General features: G+C 40.0%; 1 protein-coding gene across 2 annotated transcripts in view; it reads right to left on the bottom strand.

Annotated features, from left to right (window-relative positions):
• The window catches only part of NELL1 (neural EGFL like 1), a 283,745-nt gene that overhangs the window by 18,211 nt on the left and 238,128 nt on the right, over positions 1 to 27,406 (bottom strand). The window contains exon 16 of one of the 2 annotated variants that reach the window (XM_030483847.1): positions 1,469 to 1,609. The exons of the other annotated variant lie outside the window; for it this stretch is intronic. Within the exon in view, the coding sequence (XP_030339707.1) occupies positions 1,469 to 1,609 (141 nt within the window). The remainder of the gene's footprint in view (positions 1 to 1,468; positions 1,610 to 27,406) is intronic. 2 annotated transcript variants of the gene reach the window in all.

Consider the following 27,406-nt stretch of genomic DNA (forward strand, 5'->3'; position numbering starts at 1 on the left):
ATATATGGCTTTCAGGTGGTGTTTTATCTATCAAGTCACAAAACCCTGTAAAATTTGCCATTTTTCACACAGCCACCCCAATAAAGTTCATTGCTGCAATATTACTGAGCTGCCCATCAGCTTAGGGCAACGTGTAAAAAGCTCATGCAGCTGGACAATCTACGCAGTACTGCTTTGGAAAGAATTATTGTTCCTCCGCATCCTTCTCGCAAGGACTTCTAATAGCCAAAATCTGTAAAAGATGGGAATGTTTGTTACAAGTACATGCCCCATCCCGGCCAGTGTTCATGGCCAGGTTTGACAGGGTGTGGAGCAACCTGGTCTAGTGGGAGGTGTCCCTGCCCAATTGGAACCAGATGATCTTTAAAGTCCCTTCCAATCAAAACCAGTCTGCGATTAAGTAAATTGATATATTTTTATTACAAACTTTTCTTTTCACTTTTAGCAATTGTATACTTTCAATCTTAGAAAGAACCTTTGCACTTACAGACATGATAAATTAAACTTACAGTGTTAAGGAAAAAGAAAAGTCTTTCACAGAAGAAACAGAAAAGCTTTTATAGAAAATTCATTGCACTGAGAAGAGTTGAAGTAACTGAGATTCCAAAGAAAGGACATAGAACTACAAGGAGTTGATCTGTATCTCTATAGAAGATAAAACAGGATCCTTTCTAAATAGGTTTAAGCTCACCTGGTAAAATATCACAGAAAAATCTGCTTCTGAGAATAAGCAAGAAGGTGGGAAAATTTTAAGGCAGAGTTAAGCCACAATTACTGACTTCACTATGATTCTATTACTGATGACTTCCCGGAGCAGCACACAAAGTGTTACAGCCAGTCAAGGGCACTCAGACTGCAAGAACTAGCAGTGACTCCTCATGGAACAACCTTCCTCCTCCTACAAAAACAACCGACAAACTCCTGTGCACCCTTTACAAATTCCTTTCCCTTCATGCTCTTAAGGCCTTATTCTGCAAATCGGGTGCGTAAAGAACTCGATGCCATTTGCATATTTCTAAAAGAAAATGATGAAGATGCCAAACCATGGAAAACAAACAAATCAAAGCAACACAGACACATCCCAAATGTGTTCTCATATCGCTCTGCTGAACTTGGAAAATGGAAAACCAGCTCTTCCCCTTTCGTGGCCTATGACGCTTCCTAGAAAGCCTACTTTTCACTTCACGTTTTACAGCAACCCATGACGATAAATGGTGAAGCGCAGTTAAGTCACAGTTTTGCTCTCCAGCTGTCTCCCTCCTGTAATAACCACTCAAAGCCTTGACGCAGCTTGAATGAGGACCCCCACTACATGGCTAGGAGTGCTGACAAACACAGACACGCTTGCTTGCATTCTTGTTTCAGCCTTAAACAGAGGAAAACTGCTCAGGACAGTGTCTCAATAGTCACTCTGTAACACCATGCAGAAAGAGGTAAGAAAGAAAGTGCTCTGCTGATCATTGCTTACCAACACAGGACTCCCCAGATAGAGAGTAGCTTCCATTGTCATGGAAACCGCTTCTGCACTCACAGTGGTACCACCCTGGGAGGTTAACACAGCGTGAATGGTTGTGACACTCAATGATCCCCTCTGCACACTCATCAATATCTGCCTCAGAGAAAAACACAAGCCAGCCAGGAAATTAATTTCCTTTGACACCAATGCTTTAGGTTTGGTTTTTATTTTATTTTACTTTACTTTGTACTTGTTGTTTTTTAAGTCTTTCTTTAACAGATGGATCAAGGTTTATTACAATTCCAAACAACAGGCACGTAAAACATAACTCATAACAACAATACAAAAGAACAACAATATATCACAGAATCTGATACTCACAAGATTTTTGTTTGTTTACACCACAATTTGTTTAAAATGCAAAGCAAACAGGCAGGGGTTTTTTGTTCTTTCTTTGTTTGGGCTCTTTTTTAACCCAGAAATTACATTTATCTGTACATATAGACCATTGCAGAGCAGGTTCACCACTGAAAAGGCAGTTTCAGCAATATTCCTGCTTTACAAACTGCCTGTCCCAGGACACCTGGGAAAGAAAAAGCATTTTCTCCAGGATTTGTGTTTCTGATTCTGATATTGGCAGCTCTCCAGCGCTTCAGGTGCTCAGAGCACTTTGCAAACAAGAATTAATCTCTTTTGTTTATGTGATCAAAATAAACACCTCATACATGTAGAACAGCATGTGGCAAACCGAAAAGGCAGCCCATGTTCCAGCTGCAATAGGACATCGAGCTGGAAAAGAGTGAGGCAAATGACAGCAAGACTGCAGCAATGGAAAGATGCAGCAAGATGAGAACCTGCTGAGTTTCAACACGTGCTGGGTTTATAAAGGAGGTTTTCAAATGTCTCTAACACAGTTAACAGAGTCCTCATAATTGCCAGTTACCCTGGCTAATCCCTGCTGGCACCTCCCTGCTTCTCCTCTTTGAGCATTTTTCAGCCCATTTTGTAGGGTTGTAATTAAATTAGCAAATTAATTACATGTTAACCTTGTGGTAATTTAAGAAGCTGTTCTATTTTCATTCCTCTGTTTAGATCAAGCTATTTTTTGCTATCATTTATTTACTCTAAATCTTGGACAGTGTTCAGCTGGGTACCTTATCAATCAAAATAAATCTCACATTAGTCACAAATATTAGCCCTTTTCACCCATTGAGATTTTGTTCTTGGCAATCAGCACATTTAAAATACGCCTGAAATTGTGTTCACCAAACACATAAATTTGGACAAAACAGATTCCTAACCTGCACTGAGTTCTGCAAGAATCAAATGTCTCAAGATCCTGATGCAAGAATGAGTTTAGGTTATTAAGTAACTCCAGAGCGTAGCTTTTATCCCAATTTACAAAATATATCAATGTGGTTTCATGGACAGCAGTGGAGTCACGCTGATGTATGTTGACATTGATTCCAGTGAAGTCTCCTTCAATTCCATTTTCTTACATATTACAAGAAATACCACAGAAAAGCTCGATTTTTCCTCGTTTATGTAACGATATTTATTCTTGTTGAAATGTGGCTGAGAAACCTAAAGAAATGCTGTTTTCCAGTTTTGTGCTCACCCTCACTCAGGAATGAGGCAAGTTATCTACATAACAGGGCTATAACCACTATTTATTTCTAGCTGTACTCAGCTTCCATCTAACAATAAAGTTTTTTTATGCTTTTAAGTCTGTCACTGCTACCACCTTTTCTGTACTTTTTGTTTTGTAGAAGCTAATTTTAGTGTTAAAATCCTGCTCAAATCTAACTGTCCATCAAAGATGAGTGCTGCTCACAAACTCAGACACTTTCAATTCATTACAGCAAATAGAATTTATAACCATGATCTTTTCACACGTCATGGCTGATGGAACAAGTTTAATCATATTTGGAAAGTGAATGACTTTGCTATTGCAGGTCAACTGAAAATGAATCCTTCCTCTTGCTTTCTTTACTTCCCCAGTATTGAATCAGAGAATATTCCTGTTTAAAGATTGTTTCCTTGGGTCAGTTCTGTACTGGACCTCTATCCATTCAATTATGCATTTTTCATTTACAAAATCAATAGAGTTTTCTTACAGTTCATTTCTAAACTTAAGCCCTTTGGAAAGTGTATTTGATTTAGGCTCATGGTATAGGATGCTAATTGACTTGTAATTACTTTTTAGACAGCCTGTCTGCCAGGATACCAAAACTAAGAAGCAGTTTACTAGTGGAAGAAAAGCAGCATCAGTTAAAGTCTCTCGAGGTTATGTCAGAAGAGTAAAATAACTCATAGAACTATTTCACGGCTAAATGACTTGATTGTGGCAGTACTGTACCCATCTATAGCTTTTGTCCACTGATGTTTAGGGAGACATAAACCAATCTCTTAAACCAGCAGAGCTGGAAAAATGGGACTCGCTTTCAGTTGTAGAGGTTCTTCCTTTACTTCCTTGACCTCCTCAAGCCAATGGAGTTACACCAGCACTGCACTGCCCATGCTGGGCAGAGGGCAGAGGAAAAGCAGGCGCTGTGCGGGCTGCTTTGCAAAGATCTGCCATGGGAGACACCACTGATACAGAAGCAACTAGTAAAAACCACTTCAAGCTGCTCCCTACCACCTCCTCTCCTCCCCCAGAGCCATTCCAAGCTTACAGGAGGTGCCCTGCTCCTTTCCAGGTTAAACCTAGAGCACCTTCTTGCTCCCCAGCCCAGTCTCCTCCTGCATATACGTGTGCGTGTTTGTGTGCACATGCTGGGCTGATGGTCCAGGGAAGAGAAGGGGGAAGCAATGCTCCCTACTTTTGCATCAAGCTAGTATTCCTTTGGCAACAAGTCATTAGGAGCACCATGTAATACAAGATGCATGAAGAGCATGAAACAGGGAAAACCATTAGTGGCTTCTCCACTTGCCTAATACCTCACAGTTTCTTATTCCTGTGCTTAAAATGAAAAAAGAAAAGGGAAGCAAATATTATGACTAGGTCTGTAAGCTTCTGTGATCCTGTGCATTATTTGTAGCATATGTATAAACATATCTCTGCAGGTATAGGAAGACATTATGGATTTGTTTTAGAAATTCAGAAGGATTTAAGATGCTCATAATACCAAGCGGGAACTGCAAATAACAGCTTTATAAAATAGTGTGTCAGACACTGTGACATTACTTAGTACACTTAATACATCATTTCCATCTGGACATACCATGGCTTTTGAAAACACCTTTTTGAGGATTTTTTCTGCATAGGAAGATGTTGATATATATAATGGAATCCATTCAACTTTCCTCATCTTGGCTTTTCCATCTTTAGGTCCTAGCGTTATATTTACATACCTGCCTCAGGATTAATATCTTCCTGTCTGTTTGGGCTTTTGCTATAGAATTTGAGCTATATATGTACCATTTGTGTGTTTTATGGGTGCAGGTGCCTACCAGAACACACTATCTATATTTACTCCATAAAGTTATGTTAAGCTGAAATGAATGCATATACCTCTGACCCAAGAGTGAAAGCAGCATGAAAATTATCAACATTCTTCAAAGGAGCACAGAAAAACCTGTTCAGAAAGTCTGTAATGGCACAGGCCAGAGGAAACGATGGATGTACATTTTCTGGCTGTGTCCCCATGCTTTAGGTCTTGTTCCCCCTCAATGCTCAAGTGAGCACATGGCTCTCAGGCTTCAGGCTCTGCCCTCTCGCAGCATCACAGCATCTCGCCATGGACGGAGGAGGCTTGGTCTGTACATGTACATCTTCACCTTGTTCTCCCACACAGCTAAGCCCTGCTCACAGCCAGTGAAAACTCACTACCAATTGCCAAATTTGTGTGGGCTTTCTGTATACCTGCATTAATAGCTAGATGGTCTAAAGTGGAGTGCTTGTAGGAATGGCCAGTTTAGTATTTCCTTGGGAACTGACAATTTTCCATAACCTTAATGTGCCTCTGTAGTCTTCAGGTAAATATCTGCACTATCTTTGCTGTCACTTCTAGCTGTAATTCAACATAAGACATTGCTGCTCCTATCCCCATGGATGTATTTTGGCAGGTTTTTCCCATACAAGCCTTCTTACAAGGTCCATGCGAAAGGAGATCCTGTACAGACTGTTCCCATTGCCTGCTTTTACCCCACTCAGCTATGTGACTGTCATTAGTACAGAACTGTTCATGAATCTGGCAAAGCTCCACTACCATGGCTTCTCAAAAGCTCAAAAAGGCATATTTTGTGTTATAAAGCCACCAGTTGGTCTTGAATAAGCTCTTACAGGATGTTAATCCTGTTCTTTAAGGACAGGTCTGTAATTTTCATTTTTAGCATCCCAGCTTCTTGCATTATTCATAAAGGTATTTATGCAGACAAGACAAATAGGATAATTTACCTGAAAATAAAACACAATGGCTTCAGAATCCAGTAAAAAAGGAAAATTAAAATAATTTAATCTTTTCTAATGCCTCACCACATTTAAGTCACTGTGTGACAATAGTGAAAGAAAAACAGTTCAGTGTCACATAATAGCTGGCAATCGACAGCTTCAGTGAGACAGAGTTTTATTATAAAAGCATCTGTTCATCAAACCCTCACTGTGCTCTTTTTCAAGAGAAAAAATATTAGATCTTTATCGTTAGCTCTCTGTTGATCAGGAGACTTATAAGCAGGAAAAGCTTGTACTAACAAGAAAGGAGCACCCAGGTCTTAAGCTTCCTGGATTAAAATCGTATCCTGACAGTTAACTCTTAGTTCCAGAGCATCACAGCTTTGGTTTCTACACTGGAGGATTTTTGTTCAACATAAACCACCAGAAAAATTCAGCCAGCCAACTGAGGCATAAGTTACATGTAAAGTACAACCTCTTCCCATCTCCTGTTCTCGCATGAGCCTCACTTCCACGAGACAGAGATAGCAAGAAAGGGATGTCACTGACAGCACTGTGCAAACAGCTTCCCTGCTGCAAAGGAGTCATTCGACTACTTCAAATAAACCCTGAAAGCAAAGACAACTACTTTGGATGAGCAGAGATGAAAAATTCTCTCTCTAAAAGAAAAACCTCCCCATGTCTCTCTTTATGCCATTTTCAGTTGATGTCAGCAAATAATAATTCTACTGTTTTACATAAACTGATATAAACGCTGAATTTGATCCTTTATTATTAATTCTTCTACTGGCTATACAAGCAGATCTCTACATTAGCTTTGACAGTTAGCTATGGGTATCAAGAAGTGCCTGCATTTATTTGTGAACATACAGAATACAAAGCACAAATCCATAGACACTGGCTGCCTGCAAGATCTGCCAGATTTGCCCAGTGTGAAGCAGAAGAGGCTGCAACACTTGGGTCTACAACCCAGTACGCCTGGAATACCAATGATATGACAACAGTATAGCCATTGAGCTATTAAACAAATGGTGACTTACAAGAACGCAGATAAGCATATTATTTAGTTACATATGAATAATGACTCACGGCTCTTGCTTGTGGGGCCAGTTCATTCTTAAGACTATGGAGATACTAAAACCAGAAAAGACAGGAAAGCCATCTGCCTGAGCCCTGTCTAGTGACATTTCTAATCATCCCTTCCTTGTCTCAGAGCTTTAAGTGTGATACATATTCCCCCTCTCTCTGACTGAAGCCAATAACAGGCTTTGGAATAGTTGCTCAGGAAATTTTCCCTTGACATTTGGCCTCTTTTTAATTACTTCCATTTTAACTCATTAGGAGATTTTGGGCAAACAAACAGCACCAAATAACATTTTCCTCTCTCCTCAGCAGTCACGGCTGTTTTCACAGACTGATTTTAATTGCATTATATTTATACTGGCCTTTGCAGTTCCTTCTCAGGCAGGAAGAGTTTGGCTTGAATAAATGCTACACTCCATTTTTCTACTTTGAGGACACAGCAGTAAACCATAAAACTTTAAATGTGTTGAGATAGTGAATACAACTCAAATTCATGAATAATCAAACGCACGCAACATTTTAATGGTACTAAATGTCTTTCAGGGTGTGCCCACCACACATTATAATTAAAGAACAGCTGTAATACGCTTTATTGTGTAATGCTGGTTGGTGTTACCAAGATTTTTATTCATCTGAAACTCATGTGCAAATTTAGAATGATGAGTCTAACAAGAATAAATGGAACTAAATTGGTATCAGAATAATAACACAGCCTAGTTGTACCAGCAATTTTTAAGATTAATTCTTTTAATTTATAACATCTAATTTACTCAAATTCATTTTTAATACACACTCCAAGACAATGTCTTTGTCAGTTTAGCGTCCATCTCTCTCACACCCTCATATTCATGTATTTATATGCTAAATATGCAGCACACTTGGAGTATGCAGCCTAAAGGTCCTGGATGGTTCCAGTAAATGTCACTTCACAACTGAAGCTGAAACAAGAGGGTTTTATTCTCATATTTAAAGCTTGCTGGGTGATGCAGGAAATCAGAACTGCAGCCAGACTCCTCAGTGAGAAGCATGGCAGGAACAACCTACGCAAGGTGAAGAACTATGTCATATTTAGTGTTGCATTTGAGTTTCTGTTGCAAAGAGGATTTTAATTATCGCTCTACAAGTCAGAAACAGACAGACCAACTTCACAGTTAGTAGGTTAAGTTTCAAACTGAGACAGAGACTTTCTGCCAAATTTGAGGCTTACAGTCAACATTTCTCTCAAATCACATTGTCCTGACACTGTATTTTGACTCTTCCCATGCTTTGGAAGAATACTGTCATCATGCTTGGTGGAGCTGGTTTGGAGGGAGGTATTGATTTGCCAGCTCCTACCGTCGCTAGACTGAAGACTTACAATTCAAGACAAAAGCTTAGCTCATTGGCTACTAGTACCTTGTACCGGTTGGCAATACCCCCCAGTTCTCCAGCAATGCTCCTCTCATACTGTTTTGACATCATGTTCTTCCTAAATGTACCAGAGTGCTTTGTCAGGACCCTGAATTGATTATTTTGCTACCTATCTAGGTATAAATAGTCTCCATGCTAAAGATGACACATGTAAATCAATCTGGTAGCGTTTCTATACAGAAAGTCAACTGCAGACCACTGATAAGGTGGTGTTTGTTTGTTTATATTGTTTTCTACAGTAGATTAGAGAGATACCACGTGCAATTTACAGGTAAGATAACTAAGGCAGAGACATACAGCCAATTGTCCAAAGTTGCCCAAAGCCAGTGTGTAAGAAGCTCCTCAATTTCGAAATTCCAGCCCACAACCCTATCATTTAGACCACCGTTTTTCTACTTCCTATATAGATGTTCTTAAATAACCAGGTAGGGGCAAGGTCAACCTTCACTCATCTCAAGACCCATGAACATGGGCTTTATTTTTGAAGTATCTTCAGTATCTTCACCCCTGATTACTAATTTAATTAAATTGTGATACTGGAGTTGTATCCGCATATATTACACATGAAAAGCTATTCAGAATACTAGATACTCATACTAGAATAAAATGAGAGAACAAGATCAATACGAGAGGTCTGTCGTGTCAATAGGCTGGAATCAATGAAGCCCTCAGAACACAGAGGTACGTTTCTACACAGCTAGGATTATGTAGATTTAAAGGAAAAGCAAAAAGTTCAAATTCAATCCCAAGGATGGATTTTTATGCATAGGATGGATTTTTATGCATAAAGCTGCTTTAAGCCAGTTCAAAGCATAACTGCTGTAAATTCAGATTCATTTAATTTACAATGCCTGGTAAGACCATACTAAAAGCATATTACAGATTGCAGGATTACATTTCAGGAAATTTGTGCAGAAAATACATTAAATATCTGATAAAAAGATTAATATATCAATGAGAATAAAAAAAACCCAACATTTTTGACAATTGGTTTTGGCACACTGCAATTACAGGTTTGCACATTCCAATATCGCAACATTTAAGAAGAATTACCTAATAGTGATTTATGTTAAAACAGAAGAGTTGATGGAGGGCAGCCAGCTAGAAAGCAGCTTGGCAAAAAAGGAGCTGGGGGTGCTGGTGGACACCAAATTGAACATGAACCAGCTAGATGGCCCTACTGCGAAGAAGGGGAATGGTATCTTCAGCTGCATGGGACAAACTATTGCCAGCAGGTCAAGGGAAGTGATACTTCCCCTCTGCTCAGTGCTGGTGAGGCCACATGTGGAATGCTGGGTCCAGTTCTGGCCTCCCTGGTACAAAAGAGATGGTCATACTGAAAAGACTTCAGTGAAGGGCGCAAGGATGATTAAGAGTCTGAAGCATGTCACATGAAGAAAAGCTGAGAGATCTGGGACTGTTCAGCCTGGAGAGGCAAAGGGTCAGGGCGGTCTTACCAACGCATATAAGTATGTGCAGGGAGGGTGCAAAGACGACAGAGTCAGGCTCTTTTCAACAGAGCCCACTGACAGGACCAGAGGCAATTGGCACAGACTGAAACACAGGAGGGTCCATCTGAACATCAGGAAGCACTTTTATTGCAAGAGTGACGGAGCACTGGCACAGGTTGCCCAGAAAAGTGGTGGAGTCTCGATCCTTGGAGATATTCAAAAACCATCTGGACATGGTCCTGGGCAACTGGCTCTGGGTAGCCCTGCCTGAGCAGCAGGGTTGGACAAGATGACCTCTCAGTGGTCCCTTCCAACCTCAGCTGTTGTGATGCTCTCTGATTCTGTTTTGGAAGGAATGCTCACTCCAAAGAAAACTGTTGAAGTAAACTGGATGCAGGCTGCAAATTGGTTCATCAGAGCTACAAAAGATCAATGTAACCTCTTATAAAACTGGACACTGACAAAGAGCATTCTCTACCCAACTTCCCAACTGTCTGCAATTCACTGCATTGCACAGAAAGAATCATTCTGGTGACACTGGCTCTAGACATAAAAGTTTCGTTGATGAGCCTTATCATTATTATCCAATGCTAGCAGGCTACTTCAAGCAAAATCTTTAGGTACAGGGCATAACCAATACATCACTCTACCTAGCACCTGAAATGCTTAAGTTCAACGTCAAAGAGTCATAGAAATAGCCTATTACCCTTACTTAGCACATCCTGTGACAGAGAATAAATGCTCCCTACTATACACTGTTCGGTGATTTGCCTCAACCAATTTCAAACTAGCTCACACAGTGAGTCCCCCTCCACTTCATTGGGAAGATTATATTGCAGCCCAAGAGTTCACAACGTTAGGAAGTTCTTTTGATTAGTTTGAGCCCTTCCATAATCAAATATGGTTCAGACAAAATAACACTTGTCAAAACAATTTCACCACTAACAGGAGGCAGCAGCTGATGAGAAAATGATAAAAAGCGCATTTTCTTCCCTGTGGCTGGGGTGGGGGAATGTTGGCCATTCTCCTTAAAATTCCCATGTGTACCACTGAGCCAAAGGGCACAAGAAGCAAAGGCAAATTGCAGATTTCGATTATGAGAGTGTGCACGGCCCTATGGCACCCCTGAGAGTTTAATAATAATGAGAAATATTCTCAATTAGTCTTTTTAAATCCTGCAATGATTAACAGCTTCAGAAAAGCATTTTCATTCATACAGTAATAAACCCTCCCAAGGAAGCAAATCCTCAAACAAGCAGTGTAAAAAGAGCTCTTGAGATCACAAGCGGAATAATGCAAAGCTCTCTGCAGCCTTCATTAGGGATGAAAATGGCTCAGGAAGTGCTGATCAATACCGTGCAAATGGTAAAAATGAATTCTTTTGGAGAATGTATGAAGGGTTTCTCAAAGAGGATGAAATCTGTGGTGGGTCTTCCACACAGCATGCTGGATTGCAACCGCTCTCATTCAATGGAAGATCTCCATATCCCTGGGAATATATATATTTATTTCTGATAATAAGGTGGGTACACAAAAAGACCCAACACAAAAAGATATCAACTAACAGAAAAATGGAAGGGTTGTTTACGAAGAGAAAATGAGACCTGGCCTATCTCCTTTTGTTCATAAAGCAAGTAAAAGCCATTCTCTATTTTGGTCTGCTTGAACTTCCCCTGGACCCAACACCTTCCATCTGTCACTCGCTCCTCCAGTGCAGTTAAATTTACCCAGGTTCCTAACCCCATCACACCATGTGCACAGCCATAAAAAGCAGTTTGCTCCTGTCATATCCCACACACAACCCAGTAAGTCTGAGAAATGTGAACAAAGCGTGCTTTCCCAGGTAACTTGGGCAGCACCATGTTCCACTGCACAAAACCCAAGTCAGAATGTTGTAAAAGATCTGTGAGAATTTGCTAAATGAACAGCAGCCCAAACATCCCACTGACACATTCAGAATGAAGGTGAGGATTCATCCCACCTGACTAGAGATGCTCCGCTACTGTCCTGTGCATCCTCAGCCATCAGTGAGCTGAAATATGGACTTTCAGAAGGTGATACTCACTCAGATCAGAATTAATTTAAATATTAAACCTATTGTTCTATAGAACACATTTAAAAATTGCAAACATTCACCTGTATTTTCAGTCAAGCTAAAAAAGTACCCCCTGGAAGATTCAAAATTCTTGGTTTCCATTACAGAAAATGAAATATTGACAAATCATGAAGCCCACCTGAAAATTAATTTCCTTTTTTACATGCAGCTCATATAGCTAAGAAGAATAAAGTACACCAGCAGGTACGAAAGAACAGTGCTGCAGGTGAAAAACTCAACAGATTCTCAGGATTGCAAGCTTCAGTCATTACTGTTACCCTTCTTTTTAAACACTGCAATAAGTATTTCTGAATAAATAAGAAGTTATCTGTTTCCTTAGCAGAAAATATGCACTTTGAAAGCCCCGCTCCCTCTTTCATTTTTTAATTACAGACTGAATTCTTAACTTCACTAAACCATTAGGTGCAGACTTTGATCACAGCCCAGTTTTCCCAGCCTGGGTGCTGCTTCAGACATCAATAATTCCAATTAAACCAACTCTGAGATACGACTACATCATTTCACTTAGCAATTAAAAACGTGCAACTGAAATAAGTAGAAAATCCTGAAAGAAAAGCCAGGGAACTCATCAACTGTTAATAATAATAATAATACTAATAAATGCATTGCACTTCTATACCATCTGTCATCCTGTGATCTCAAAATACTTCCCAAGTATTAGGTAATATTACAATACTTTGAAAAAAAAGTAAAAACATAAAACCCCCTTTGTTTAGTTGATTATGTGAAAGGGGTTTGCAAATTCAGGATGAAGATACAGTCACGACTGCTTATTGCATGAATAATACTTTCACTCATTAAAACCACACATTTATCCAAATTGGTTTTGTGTCCCCCTTTTCTTTGAACTAACTAAGTTTATTATACCCAAGTTGAATGTAATTGATTTTCAACAGCATTCCCAAAGGTAGGAGTTTCTCATAATAGTTGCTTTTGCTATTTGCAACATAATTTACTCTCTTTAAATGCACTCACCTATACAACTGTTCTGCAAAAGCTGGCATCCAAATCTAGCTTTTATTGTACTACAAGGATCATTTTGAACTTTGTAGAATCTCAGACAGCTACATGAGCTAAATATTAGTGCTTGTAGGGTTTGGCTGGTTCCTAGAACTCAGTGAATCTGGCTAGAAGAATAAATTCAGGATTAGAAGCAAGAGCTACCTGAGGTTTAACACTGGTGCTACTATTGCCCTGTGTTTGATCTTGAAAAGTTGCTCCGCACTTCTGTTTATTGGTAAGTAAACCCTACAGAAATCTTTAATAGCTCTTCGGTGTATACTTCAGATGGTACGTACATTAATGAATGAACATACACAATGTTGTCAGTTTACAAAGAGTTTTTATATGTGCATATGCGTGTATGCAGAGTCTTTGCTTCAGAGCTTCATTATCAGTGAAATGAGTTTGATCTGTGGCGCACAGGATACCATGACAGCAAGTATCTGAAAAAGTGGGCATCTCCCAAAAAAACCTGTCCTATGTGTATTTATGCATGTAGGAGGAAGACTACTTTTGAGGAATAAAAATAAATCACTGCAAACAGAGCATTTACACTGTTCCCTTTAGATTTTTTTCCCCTAATTGCACTGGACATGTTCCTTTTCATACAAAGACCACGTAATCTTTCTATGAAGACTACAGTTGGCATCATGCACATTAGATCCAGATCAAAGATTGGGTAAGGTGAGCTGCATCAGACAATACGACGACTGTGACATGTCATATAGAAGGACAACAGCAGTGGTGGTGTAGCGTTGAACATCAGAGGATACGAGCAAGAAAAGGGTTGGAGAGGAAGCTTTTCCACAATAGGAAGTATGACCTAATACATTAACAGGCAGTGGAAATTGTTCTTCGGGCCATATGAAAGCACCAAATATATCACACTGTAAGATTTAAATCACTTGAGAGTCAGTAAGAAAAGATGCTTGACAGTGGCTTAGGCAAACGGCCACTTTAAAATAGATGACTACTCAATAGTAGTAAAGCAAAGAACATGCCACTGCCCAGGAACTTGGCACCACCAAACTGCATATAAAATATCTGCTTTCCAAAACAAGGTTTTCACACATACACTGATTATGAAATACAGCAGAGAAAAGGCAAATGGTAAGATGTGTATTTCATTTGCTTCTTAACTGTGCCCACTCAGAAATTTTACAGAGTGCCTTTTAATTTATTAAATATGAGAAAAAGATGCCTTCATTACTTATCTTTCAGTTACACCACATACCACCCCCCAATCCACCAGTCTTTTCGATGCAAATCTGATTTTCTTTGATTTTAAGTCAAAATACCTAGTTTGTGTTGGTTTTGGTTTTTTTTTCCCTTAAGAAGAGAAGAGGTTGCTTACCATATCCCTCTTCAGGACATTTTCTTGGTAAAACTAACTCAATTTTTCAGTAACTAAAAATTTGGCCTCTGACCTCATGAATTTCCAGTCATCAAAATAATTTGAGTTCAAACCACATTACAGCCTGCTCATAGCTGTTCCAGAAATGCATCCATACGTACATTTCAATTATAATTTGATCCAATATGGTCACTTCAACTGCTGATAAAAAGTTACCGCACTAAGCTGTTTGTCTTCATTTGGTTTCAACCAGTAATGTACACCCATATTTGAAGCAGCAGCTCCTGCAGAATCATTCTGTTGGACTGATAAACACAGGGTACCACGAAAGGTGAAAGAGGGATGCAGACAAAAAGGAATTGGAATAATAAGGAAGTATTTACAGTTCTCCTCCACTTTAGTCAGCTTTGCCTCTCTGAAACATAGCTAGGAAAGAACCAGCATTACTGAGCAAACACAGGAATGTTAGGAGCTCACAGGAGCATAATCAGCCAAATTCACAATGCTTCCTTCTTCTTCAGTTACTTTGATTTTGACCTTAAAATGAAGCACTTTCATTCCTAGTGCACTGCTACCTACCTTTCAGTGACATTTCCTTCCTATGGAAAGGTGAACATTAAACTAAGAGTTAGCTATTTTATTACAGTGCCATTGGCTAGCAGTCAGATACCAAATGGTATGTGCGGCCCTTTTGCCTTTGAGAAAGAAAAAAATAAATGAAAAAAGGGGAGCAGGATGACATTACCCTGCTGTCCTCTAGTTAGAGAAAAGACAAATCTGTTCCTGAGTTTTGAAATAATTTCTCAAGGTCTGAATTTCCAACTGGTGACAGTTGCCGGTTGCTCATCCTGTACAATTAAAGTAAGCCACAGAGGATTAATTGTAACCCATATTCCCACAACAATCTTGATTTCCACAAATGACATTGAAACCCCTTCAAGCAAAAATATTAACAGAGTGAGATCCAGCTTCAGATGTCTTGAATGTCTAAATGTATATCTTACAGACAGTTATCTGGTCCCCATTTATCATCAATGACAGTTGGGTGCTTTCAGGCTGCAATTCATCGAACACCTACTTCAGATGCCTCCTTAGGAGAAGATCCATCATGCATTAGAAATACCTATTTCTTGCCACTGATTGTAACAAGAAGTTTAGCTGAGTACCTGAAAAGTAGACAGCCAGAATCTCTCCCATTAAAACAGGGTACGACAAATTCTATTTTCACGTGACGATGTGAGCACCTACATGAAGAGGAATCAGTAACAGCTGTGCTGAAGGGGGTTGTAAATCTAAATTATTCACCAGAATCCCAAACTAACTCAGGCTGGCTGGGGTGTCAGAAGGTCTCTAGTCCGAGCTGCTGCACCCAGCAGTGCCCACCATGAGGGCAAACCAGTCTGCTCAGAGCTGCATCCAGGCAGGTCTTGAACACCTCCAAGGACAGAAACCACACAATCTCCCTGGGCTTTTCCCATGGGGAAAAGTTGGAACCTCTCTTTTTCCAATTTGTCTGTTGTCTTTCGTCCCCCCCTCCCTGCACTCCTTTCAGAATCCCAGCTCTTTCTCCTCAGTAACTTCCTGAAGGTGCTGGGGAGCTGCTGTCAAGTCCTCTTGAAGCTGTGTCTTCTCCAGGCTGAACAAGGCCCATTCCTCAGCCTCCAAGCACAGAGCAAGTGCTCCAGTGCTGATCATCCTGAGCGCTTTCTGCTGATCAATCTCCAAGTTACCAATGGTTTTGGGAGGACAAAATAATATCCCAGATGTGGCCTCATGAGTACTGAGTAAAGGGATAATCACTGCCTTCAGTCTCCTGGCTGTGCTCCTGTTAATATAGCCCCAGGCAGAGAAATTTCTCCTCTTGTATATGCTGCAGTTGCCATAGAGCAGCTGTCTCCCTCAGACTGGTTTTCTCCAGGCAGCTGTCTCCTCCTCCCTGACCACCAGAGGTATTTTAAAGGCCTATTTCATGTTCCTTCACTTTCCCCTCCACTTCTTGCTCTGTGGACACTGGCCTCCTCTTTAGACACGTCCTCTTGAGACGGGATGTTTTCAGCTGTGGCACTTTTGCACTAGAAGCAAAAACAACTGTAACAAGAGCACATCAGCTATGAGGAAGGTCTCCACAAGACCCCTGTGAGGCTGTTTGCTCAGCAAGCTGAAGATGAATTATATCATCTCCAGGGCAGTGTTGTATGGCTGCCATGAAGGCAAGTAAGCTACTGGGGCTCTTCTGGTCTCTTTAGTGGTCCAGTGGGAGACACTGGATGGAGGTAACAGTTTGAAAGATATGAAAACAGTGCTTCTAACAATGCTTTAAGGGAGATATATTTTACAATAAGCCTTTGCCTGCTATTTATTTTATCTTTAGCCATTTTTATACCTTTCTGTTTCCTTTCTCCTTACCACTCACCCCATCTTTTTTTTTTTCGTTTTCCTTCTGGTATGGAATAAAAAGTTTAGGTCCAAAGCAGAGCTCAAAAAGCTCCAATCTAGGGACAAGGAGGTATTCAGTACCTTTTGTTGGACACGCTTTGAGGCTTTTTCCCAGGTAGGCTGATTTTTGGTTGCTCTGACTATCCCAGTTTTCCCAGGTGGGAAAACTATTCCCACCCTTCCAAAGCCAAACCCAAACACACTCTGCTGGCAAAAGCATGAGCAAGCTCTCTGCATTCTTGCTGATGGCAGCAATCATTCATCCCTCATTAGAATTCATCTTTTAAAAAAGACCTCTGCAACAGAGTTTTTGGCCTAAGCACTCACAGAACATTTCTGAGGTTAGACTAAAATCTTCTGAACTGCTTTAATAGCTTTTGTATTTCATAACATTTCTCAAAGTTTAAATTTTTACCTTTGTTTATATTGCTTTTAATGAAAAGTGCCTCTTTTAAAGTTGTTGAAATTATGCCATAGACACGAGGTAAGAATTGGGCTTCCTGAGAAGAACTGTATATTTTTGTATTTATTTTTCAGGGTAACTGTGACTCTTAATTAAAAATCCTTTTTTTTTTTTTTTTTTTTTTTTTTTAATTGCTTCCTCCATTAAGAGCCATTAAAACAGTGGACAGGATTCAAAGAAATCACTGCCAGTCACTGTCAGCCCTGGAACTATCCACAGCAGCTATTTCATGGCATATAGTTATGCAGACAAGGACAAAGAGAAAGTGTCCTTGACCACAGATTTACTTTGTAAAAGGGGTAATTTTCCAGAGAGAAATTTTTTAAGACCCCAACCCTGGCAATACATGTCAATATCACAGACCATACCGTGGGGGAAAAAAGTTCAGCTTCCCATTTCAAACCTGCTGAGCTTTCACCTCAGCCTAACAACTGGAAAGGTACTGTGGCCCCTAATGTGATTCCCACCCCGATCTGGATAGATATGGCCATACCTGAGCTTCCTGGACTGTATATTCAGGAAGGAGATGCAATCCCATAGATGCAGCACTACCTCCCAAATATCTCATGTCATAAAAAATAGCTTAAAAAAGCCAGGTTGGAAAACTTAATTCTGAATTAAACTTCCATCTTTTCTTCTTTACTACATCAAAGTGTGTCCTGTTTGTTGCAAAGGAGCAATTTAGTGCTTAGATCAAAGCATCTCCTGGCTGTGTTGTACTGAAACTGGAGTGTCAAACTGTTTCCCTGCAATACTAATAACAAATGCTTTGATGTACATGTGTGTGTAAAGCACTTCAGTCATTACTTAGTAGTATATTTTAGAACTAGATTACCTAAATTGTAATTTCACATAGTGATACATCACTGGAAGTCACCTATATGATTACATTACTGTTAGTGACATGTTATTAAGACAGAAATGAACACTAAAGCAAACTTTTGAAACACAGACATGTCCTGTGGAAGGGTACTTGGTGTGTCCATCAAAGAACACTGCAAGTACCCTCTGATTAAATTCGAGTCAAGGGACATGCACATCCTCAGCCAAACGTCAATGAACACAAGGGAAAGTGTATAAAGAATAGGCTTGCAGCCTGTCCTCAGATATGTCCATGACAACAACCCCACAGTACTAGGTTCTACCCTTGGTAAATAGCGTCTCTTCAGGTCTTGTTCTAAAATATGTACTTAGAACAGCTTTCTAAGGGAATGTGGACCCCAAATCACTTGGCAGAGCACTACTCCCCAGCACAGAGAGCAGCTCCTGCACCTGTGAGAGAACATATCCCTCCCAGAACGCCAGGATTCTTCCCAGTCCTTCCCAGCTCCAGGAAACAATTAGCCTTTTCCACCAGCACTTAGGGACAGCACACATCTGACTACAGCAGGATAGAATCATGGAATGGCTTGGGTCAGAAGAAGCCTTCAGAGGTCATCTAGTCCAACCTCCCTGCAACAAGCTGGGACATCTTCAACTAGAGCAGGTTGTCCAGAACCACATCCAGCCTGGCCTTGAATGTCTCCAGGGATGGCGCATCCACCACTTCTCTGGGCAACCTGTGCCAGTGTTTTACCACCCTCATTGTAAAGAACTTCTTCCTCACATCCAGCCTGGATTTTCCCTCTTTTAGTTTAAGCCCATAGTTTTTAGTTTAAAACATCAGAACGTAGAAAGGGAAATCAAAACATTCACCTGAGCACGAGCCAGCCTTGTATCTCTGGGGAGAGAAATTTGCAAACGTGTTCAAAGATCTTCCAACCTCATTTTTCTGGTGTGCAAAATATTAGAAAGTAGATTTCAGCTGCACATTAACAATCTTAAAAATTTAATTAAAAATAACTCCAATGTTAAAATATTTCTCCCAATTTCTTACTACTGCTTCATAGTTCCACTACAGTGACTATAAGCGATGGAGAGAAGAGCAAATTACTGTTGTAGCTCTGCAGAGGAGCCAGCTCCGGAACTGCTGAGAAACACAGCTCATGCTGCCAGTGAATGCTTTTAACTTGAAGCAGTTTCTGTCATTTCTGAGAAAACAGAAAAGACTTTCATGTGCAATTAACCAGTTGGATTGCTCAGATCCACATTAATTATCCTTCTGAGCATTCACCACCTTCTTATTTGTCTACGACTCCTTTCTGCACACCACCATATAGTTTTTCTTTTGATTTTAAAAGTCCCCATCAGCTCTACAGATCATAAAATTCTGCCTCTTAAACAGCATAATGTTACTATTTTGCCCTTTTCCATACCACTGCATAGCTTATGTCTCAAGTTTGTGGTCTTCATTGATTTATAATTGTCTGCCAATGACTACATTGATAATTAGAGGTGATTTACTGATATCCATTAGCAAGCTGTCTATTTCAATAGCTTGTTGGAAATACATCTGAAGAGTATCAGAAAGTATCTGATTCATATTCTGTAATACTGATTGTCAATGCTGTTTTACATCAAAAAAGCTTCAATAAGTCATTTATTCTATTATTGTCTTTTGAAAAGACATTTGAAATTTTGTTTTATGAGGATTTTAAACTTCCACTTCTTATTTTATATTACTTTATAACACATTATGCAGTCCTAGTGCTGACATAGGATCATAGAATGGTTTGGGTTGGTAGAGACTTTAAAGACCATCTAGTTCCACCCCCCTGCCATGGTCAGAGCTGGATGCACACAGTATTTTAAATAATTTTTGGGATTTTTAAGAGAATTTGGGGAGTTGCTACTTGTTCCTGTTTCTCCAATCTTTACTATAATTAAATGGAGTAACACTAATATATGCACTAGTATCACTGGCAAGCCACAAAAACCCAACAGGAAAAGAGAGACATAGTCTCCAAACAGCAACACCAAAAATGACATTTTAATATTCCCACTCCTGAAGTTTCCACAAATATTTTTGGGTTCACTGGACAAACTACTTCAAACTATATCAAAACATTGTTTTGGGTACATTAACAGTTTCTCTAAAAGCAAACCCCAACTTCTTAGCTGCATCAACAACTTCAGCCATTCACTCCACATGTTATAGGTACTTGCCATGATAAATATCCCATAGTCAGAGAAAAATGAGCCTGGAGAAATAAGGGAAGCGCCTCCACTCCCTGCAGTTAGTGGCCTAGTCAGGACTAAAATCTATAGTCTACGAATTTATCCCTGACAGTAGACACTAAATTACACCCCTGCATGCAGCAACACTTTGTAAATGTGGCAGTTTGGATCCCACTTAATATTTAATAGAGAATTTTAAACTGTATTAAGCAAGCCTGAACAAAATTTGCAATCCAGAAAAGACTGAACAATTTCATAGATAGAAAATAGAGTAATTTTCATTCCTGCTATCTGGTACTAAATGAAATGTCTTGTCCAGATATAAATCATGTCCTATTTGCATTATAATTAAACTATGTGACACTTTCTGTGAATAATGAAAGAACTTCAGGGTGCAGCATTTTGGCCCTTTTGAGAAGCAGATGGAAGCAAGGTGCTCAGAGAAAGAAAACTGAAGGAAATGAGAGCAAATGGTGAAGTTACAGAAAGTAGGTGTGAAATTATGACATCAGTTCTGATCAGCCCCAAATAGCCTATCATTACAAAGATATATTTCCATGTATTAGTACTTCTAATAAAAAAGAAATTTCTACTCTGAAATGAGCCTAAGTGTAAACCTTTCTTTAAAGACTGCTCCATCCATGCCTCACTCCTTCAGCTCCAACAGCAGCAAGCTAATCCATCTACAAACGAAGGAGGATGCTTCGGAATAACAAATAACATCCTTGCGCTCCTTCCCCAGCCCAATGGAATTAAAAACAAGCAAGAAGGAAAGCACTGAAGTGCTGCTGGCTACGCCACTGATCTGCTGGGTAACAATGAACATACTGAGTTATTGGCATTTATATCCCTGAAGATATTTGGAAATAGAGAGAGGCAGAGACGGGCTGCAAATGGAAGCATCACCCTCAGTCCTCAGGCAGCACGTGAGAGACAAGGAGAGATGAGCAGTGAGAGAATGGATGTGTAACCATCCCTGGATTAAACAGTTATTGCTCCAGGAGGCCAGCAGAGTCACCTAACCACTCTCCTAAGAAAATATGTCCATGTTATTACCCTGCATAAAACAATCATCACTAGTTTCTGCAGCGTGGAACACCAATATCAGAAGACTTTACAAGGGACCCTCCTGCAGATCCTTCCCTGGGAGGAAAGAGATGTACAATGCTTCAAGCACATCCAAACTTTGAGGTTAACACCACCATCAGCTGCTCTGCAAGCCACGTGCACCCATAACCAGGAATACTCTGCCTAACGTCTCCAACCAAAACCAGAGGCTACGCTTGGATCAAGGGTGTGTTTTGCCAAGAGTCCAGCTCCACAGGGGGATTCTTGGAGCACTCTGGGTTAGTGTGGTGGGTCTCAATAAAGCTTATTTTGGGGTCTTAATTACAATAGCTTTGGCATGAAGTCAGTGCAGGGCTAGGCATCCCAACGCAGATAAATCAGATACATACAGAAATAGAACTTGCAGTCTCCAGGACGTTTCACCCATGAAACAGGGGTGTTAGCAGAGATCTAATTATAGAATTTAATGAGGGACTGCACAGCAGGACATCCAACTTCTACTTTGTCAAAGCACCATTACAAGTGACTACATCGCCTTGGAGACCCAGGCTTTTCCAACTACACCATCTCAGGATACTCACCCATGAGAATGGAATAACTGTACCCTTAAAGTTCCTGGAAGTCTATTGATTAAAAATAAAAAGGACACAAAAGCAGTACGACTGATACAACTTTGGAATGCACTGCCAATCCCTGGGAATATTGGAATCTCATTCTGACAGAAGGGAAAAGCCAAAAGGAGTTGCTTAATAGAAACAGAATGAAAACTAATAACATAAAGTGCCTCGTGATTCTGCTTGAGAGCCCAGTAATAAGCATTTCTGCTATAAGATGGGAAGTTATCAGTGAGAAATGACTGGGGATGATAAAGACCATATTAATCAATCAGATAACAGGGTAAGAAGGATTAGCTTTGTGGAAAAAGGCAAAAGCTATCTAGGATTTATCAACAGAAGCATTTGTAACAGAAACACAAAAGTATTAACGCCACAAAACAAGGCGTACTGACACTTACCTCAGTAGACTGTGTTTTCAACTCTGCTCACAAACCCCAAACAAACAAAATAACCCTAAACAGAGCCCCTAGTACATGCAAGTGAATCAATAATGTATCTTCTGAAATGCAGTGTTCCTCACTTGTTTCACCCACACATTCAAAGCCAAGAGGAGGGATTACTCTTTGAGTGAGCTCATTAGGAGCAAATAATAAAAACATATTTTTTTATTTAAGACAAACAATGACAAGTGGCAGAAGACCAATGCAAGTGAGTATTAACTGCCAGGAGTAAGTCTAGGCTGGAAATACTGGAAGTTTCCTAGCCAGAGGACCAGCAATGTCTGCAATATCTTGGAATACCCTTGCAGGCTGAGTGGCAAGTTATTTACCTTCTTTTTTTCTTTTCTTGAAAAATAATTCATTTTAGGACAAATCCATAAAGAGGATAATGTGACAGCCATCCATGGTAAGCGGGAACTAAGTTAGATTATCTGAAGCCCCCTTTATGTGGTATAAAATGCTAGATACTATTATTTTTTTAATTATAATGTATGATAAAAATCTGAAGAAGACAGCACTGTTTCTTCTTCATAATACCAGACACCACAGGGCAAACCCTGTGATCCACATTCCCTTCTCTATGTGAACAGAACTTTCCCCATCTCCATTATAATTTTGTTCTGGAAGTTGTCCAGAACCAGCCATCACACACTGAGAACACTTGTTTATTCCTAGACCAGCCTAAGAGCACTTTGAATACAAACCATGGGTTTCTTTGAGACAGGAAAAGACAGGAGGGACTGGGGAAAGGAAAGCTATTGATACTTCCACATGTACTTTTCCAAAATGTTTGCTACATTTGCAAGTTGCACAACATACCTGGGAATCGGCCAGGTCTATGTCTAAACCATGGAGCTTACAAGCAACCAGCTTCTCCTGCACATCAGGCCCAATAGATTGTAAGAGCTAATTTAAAAACGTTACAATTTTCTCTTCAAAGGTGCAATTAAGAAGAGAAATGAAGACTGAGATTAGCAATGGCAGAAGATCTCTAAACTTTATATTACACAATTAGCGTGTTAAGTAGAGTGGGTCAAAACAACCAGATTTTTACTTGCTTGCAATACTGGGAAGTGAAACAGTGATGCTTTAGGTCAAATAATGCCTCATTTAGTTCTTAGCATTATTTTAATGTTTTCAAGGGTTTGTAAAAGCTATTTCACATTTAAAATTGGAAACATTTACAAGGGTTTTCAATGTTGCTCATAAGTTTACAAACAGATACAAAAGCATATTGGACCTTTACACCTGGAATAGCCATACATGAAATCTTGCTGTGTTGTTAATCATGCTTTATAGGTGTGCAGAGAGAATAAAGATAATTCTGGAAAATATGACTAGTTCACTTAACCAAACACAGTCCCTCTGACTATAGAAATCAATGGAAGTTAAAGGCTCAGAGTTCCAAATTACCATCTTGCAGTGCTCATTACAAGTACTGATAAGCAGTAACGTCATACAGGAATGTTCTGATTTACTTAGCAGAAATGGGTAAATAATGCAGCCAATTTTCAGGAAATTAATAGAGATGACACAGACATTGAGTGGTCATGCTCAGGCTGTTCTACCTTGAACACTGGTGCTTGCCCAACTCCTTTTCCCCAAGCACCCTTGCAAGGAGAGCTATGGAGCAGAGCAAGACCTGGAGCAGATCACGACCTGAATATGATGTGTCACCAAAATGAAATCAAAGCCATCACCGCCTTGGAAGGAACAGACAAAAGTACTGTGTATCCCTCCCTTCTGTTCAGCACCCCTGACAGGGTCTGAGCTGCAGGAATATGTCCACCAAAGAGTAGGCATAGCCCCAATGGCACCTCGAAGCAGAATCGGGGTAGGCTCGGGCACAAAGCTCTGGTTAGCCAGTGGCTCTGCAAAAAGTGACATTTCTGTTGAATTTTCAAGTTAAAAATATGCAGATAACATACTAAACAGTGACAAAATGTACTTGCCAAGTCTCTACTATTATTAGTACACTTCATATCCTATCATTCAGCTGAGCTTCCTGTGTTGACCATGATTTTCCAAGGCAGTGTTTGTGCCAGTTCTCCAGCACTGGAGTGGATGAGGTTTGAACTGACCTGTTACTGATTTGCCCGCTCCACATGTGACCCTCTGGGTTGTTTCTTCTGCAGCTTGTCCATCCTGAGCTGCTCCCACTGATCTGTCTTTCAAGCTTGCAGGTCAGATGGAAAAAGATACCGAATGTAAAACTGCACACCTCATGTAAGGCAGCACATTTTATACCATTTGTTTAGCTGGTGCTCAAGTGGTTTGTTTAGATTTCACCAGACTGAAAGGCCTCCCAAAAATAGAAAAATACAGAGTTTCAGAGCAAAGATTGAATCACCCTGTGTGTTCTGCGTTTCTGGGTGAGAAAACGATGCAAAAATAACTCCATCCATGCCTGCTATGAACAAGTACAATAGTAATAACTTAATAATAACATTTTACCTTCAAAAATACTCTAATTCAAAGGACCAGGAGAAATGATCTGATATTCTGGAGATAACATATGGCTCTTGATCAGCACAGCCAGCACTCCTGTTCCGTATCTTTGACTAGAAACACCAAATAATCTGATACGATACATACATAAGCCTGTGGGGCTTTACAGAGAGAGATTCAAGTTTAAGTTTTCCATAAATCAGATTATTTTCCTTCCTACAAATATATATATAACTGATGCTGATACAGTAATTTGGCATGGCAAAATACAGCCTTCTTTTCTTTGGAAGAAAGGAATTCATCTGGAATGCTAATCAACGAGGAAGACAGTGCTTTTTGAAACTCAAGAAATCTACAGATCTCCTTGATATGGCCATTCTTTTTCATTATTTCCATGTGACATGGTCTCAGACCAGATGAGGAAAGATCAACAGACAACCTGGGGCAGCCAGGGAAACAGACCATCATCTTGTTTTCAGCAAAGGATCAAAACAAGCTTTGAGAAAACTAACTCTGGCTTTTATTTTCCTATAGAAGAAATGCATTTGTTTCCCAGCATGCTCGAGCATCTGGAGATCTATGAGCAACCAAAATAATGTGTACAAGTCCAAAAGAGCCATCATTTATTTTAGTCACAGAGCTACAAGAAGCTGCCTTCACAAACCGGCCTCTTCCCACCCTTCCCCGGACAGGCTACTTGCTGCATTTTAAGAACAGACACAAAAACCCACATGGAGGATCATATCTAATTATTATTTGTTGAAGTGAATGTAGCATTCCCTGAGCATTACATGGATCTGAAACAATCTAAACCTCTAGTTCAGCTGTTAAAGTTAAAAACATTTAAGTTGAAGTCTCCTTCCCTTCTTCCTTTTCTCCTATGCTGATTCTGTAAAATGACACAAATGCCAAATAAATCCACTGTTTGGCTGCAGAGTTTAGCAAGTCAAGGGCAGAGGAGATGGGTAGAAGAATCAAAAATAACTCTCATGCCGTGGCTCACCAAGAATGAAGCACACAGAGAAGCAAGCAAAAAGATCAGTAAATAAGAGTCATCATCGCAACATTCTTAACCCAGACTCAAGTAGGCTCCACTACAGTTGAAAGTTGTCAATCAGAGAGTGCTTAAAACTGATGAGGCTGCCTCCTGTTATCAGTTACACACCAACACATTCAATCCCCTTTTCTAAACCCGGAGAAAACATCTCTCTGCTTTATGCTTTGGGCAAATCAGTCTTTTCACACCAAGAAAACAGCCTGCAGGAGAGTGAGCCACTACAAAAACAAAGCCACTCAGCACCAGGAAGACCCATGTCCAACTCTACTAACAACCTCCTTTCAGCAAAAAGAACAATTTCAAGGAGCAGTCACAAAATTCACTATTTCCAGTGGCACAAACACCACTTGTAGAAACACCACAAACTCTCTTGTAGAAGCTGATTTATGAGATGCTCTATTTCCAGATATGCCCTGCAAAATCTAACACAAAGTTTGCAGTAGCAAGACACAGGATAGAGGCTCAGAGATCTTTGTTGCCAAAGCAAATCACACAGTCGCTTTTCAATTATGGGACCATTTTTCATCTTCTACACACAGATGAAAGAAGGAGGAGTCAAAGAAGGCAGAACAATTACAGTTTATAACTTATAGCAAAGGGGTTTGTATAATCCATGTTTCAGCTAAATGTACAAAGTTGAGAAAGTTTAATTGAAAGCCAGGAAAAGAAACATCCCATATGGAGTACAACAGTTCTTCATTTTGCATTGCTTTTGTAGCAGAGAAATGATGATTTCTGAGGAGTAGCTGCCATAGTCCTGATGGAGCTGAACAACCAGGTTTCAGAGAATTGAAACCATGAGAACAGGTTCAAACGGTTCTTGCTTAGGCTTCCAGCAGTCAAATCACTGATACATCTCCTGTAATTTCTTTCTCAAGGTATCCCATTTTAAGTTAAGATACTAACATCTGCCTTTCACACAATAAAACAGAGGCTAGAAAGCAGTACACGTTGTTGGAGAAATATGTCCCACAGTTCCAATTTCCAAAAAAACACTCCAGCACTTGCACTGCTACTCTGTACGAGGAGGCTTCTCTGGTTTTATCTCCATTATATCTCACACACACAGAAAATGCAGACCAGATAATAATAAGCCTCAGCAAACACAAGGGGCAACAATGAACATGTCTGAATTTTACTGCCCTTAACACAGTATTACTCATCTACCTGTTATATCAGACTAACTGAACAATCCATGAAGATACTTCCCTACAGGTATGCTGGAAACGAGAGGTCACAAGATCATCACAACAGTTTTCTTTTGGAGAGAAGTTAAAAATCATTCTGTTCATCCAGCAGCTTGCTCCACTCTGTCTGTGGACTGGGGATTTAAATTCCTCCCCTTTTGAACAGATACCTAATATTGAAGCCTTGCTTCAGACAGGTCACTAAGCAGTGCATAAGCGAGCTGCAGCCAGCCTTTGTCCCCAGTGGACAAGAGCAACCAGTACAAAAGGTGGCATGAAGGAGTGCCAAGGAAGTCCAATGCTCAAGTAACAGGAACCACATGCAGGATGTTTACCTGCCACTTGTGTGCATTATCTTGTGTCCTAAC

Source organism: Strigops habroptila, chromosome 4 (assembly GCF_004027225.2).
Source record: "Strigops habroptila isolate Jane chromosome 4, bStrHab1.2.pri, whole genome shotgun sequence".
Lineage (NCBI taxonomy): Eukaryota > Metazoa > Chordata > Aves > Psittaciformes > Psittacidae > Strigops > Strigops habroptila.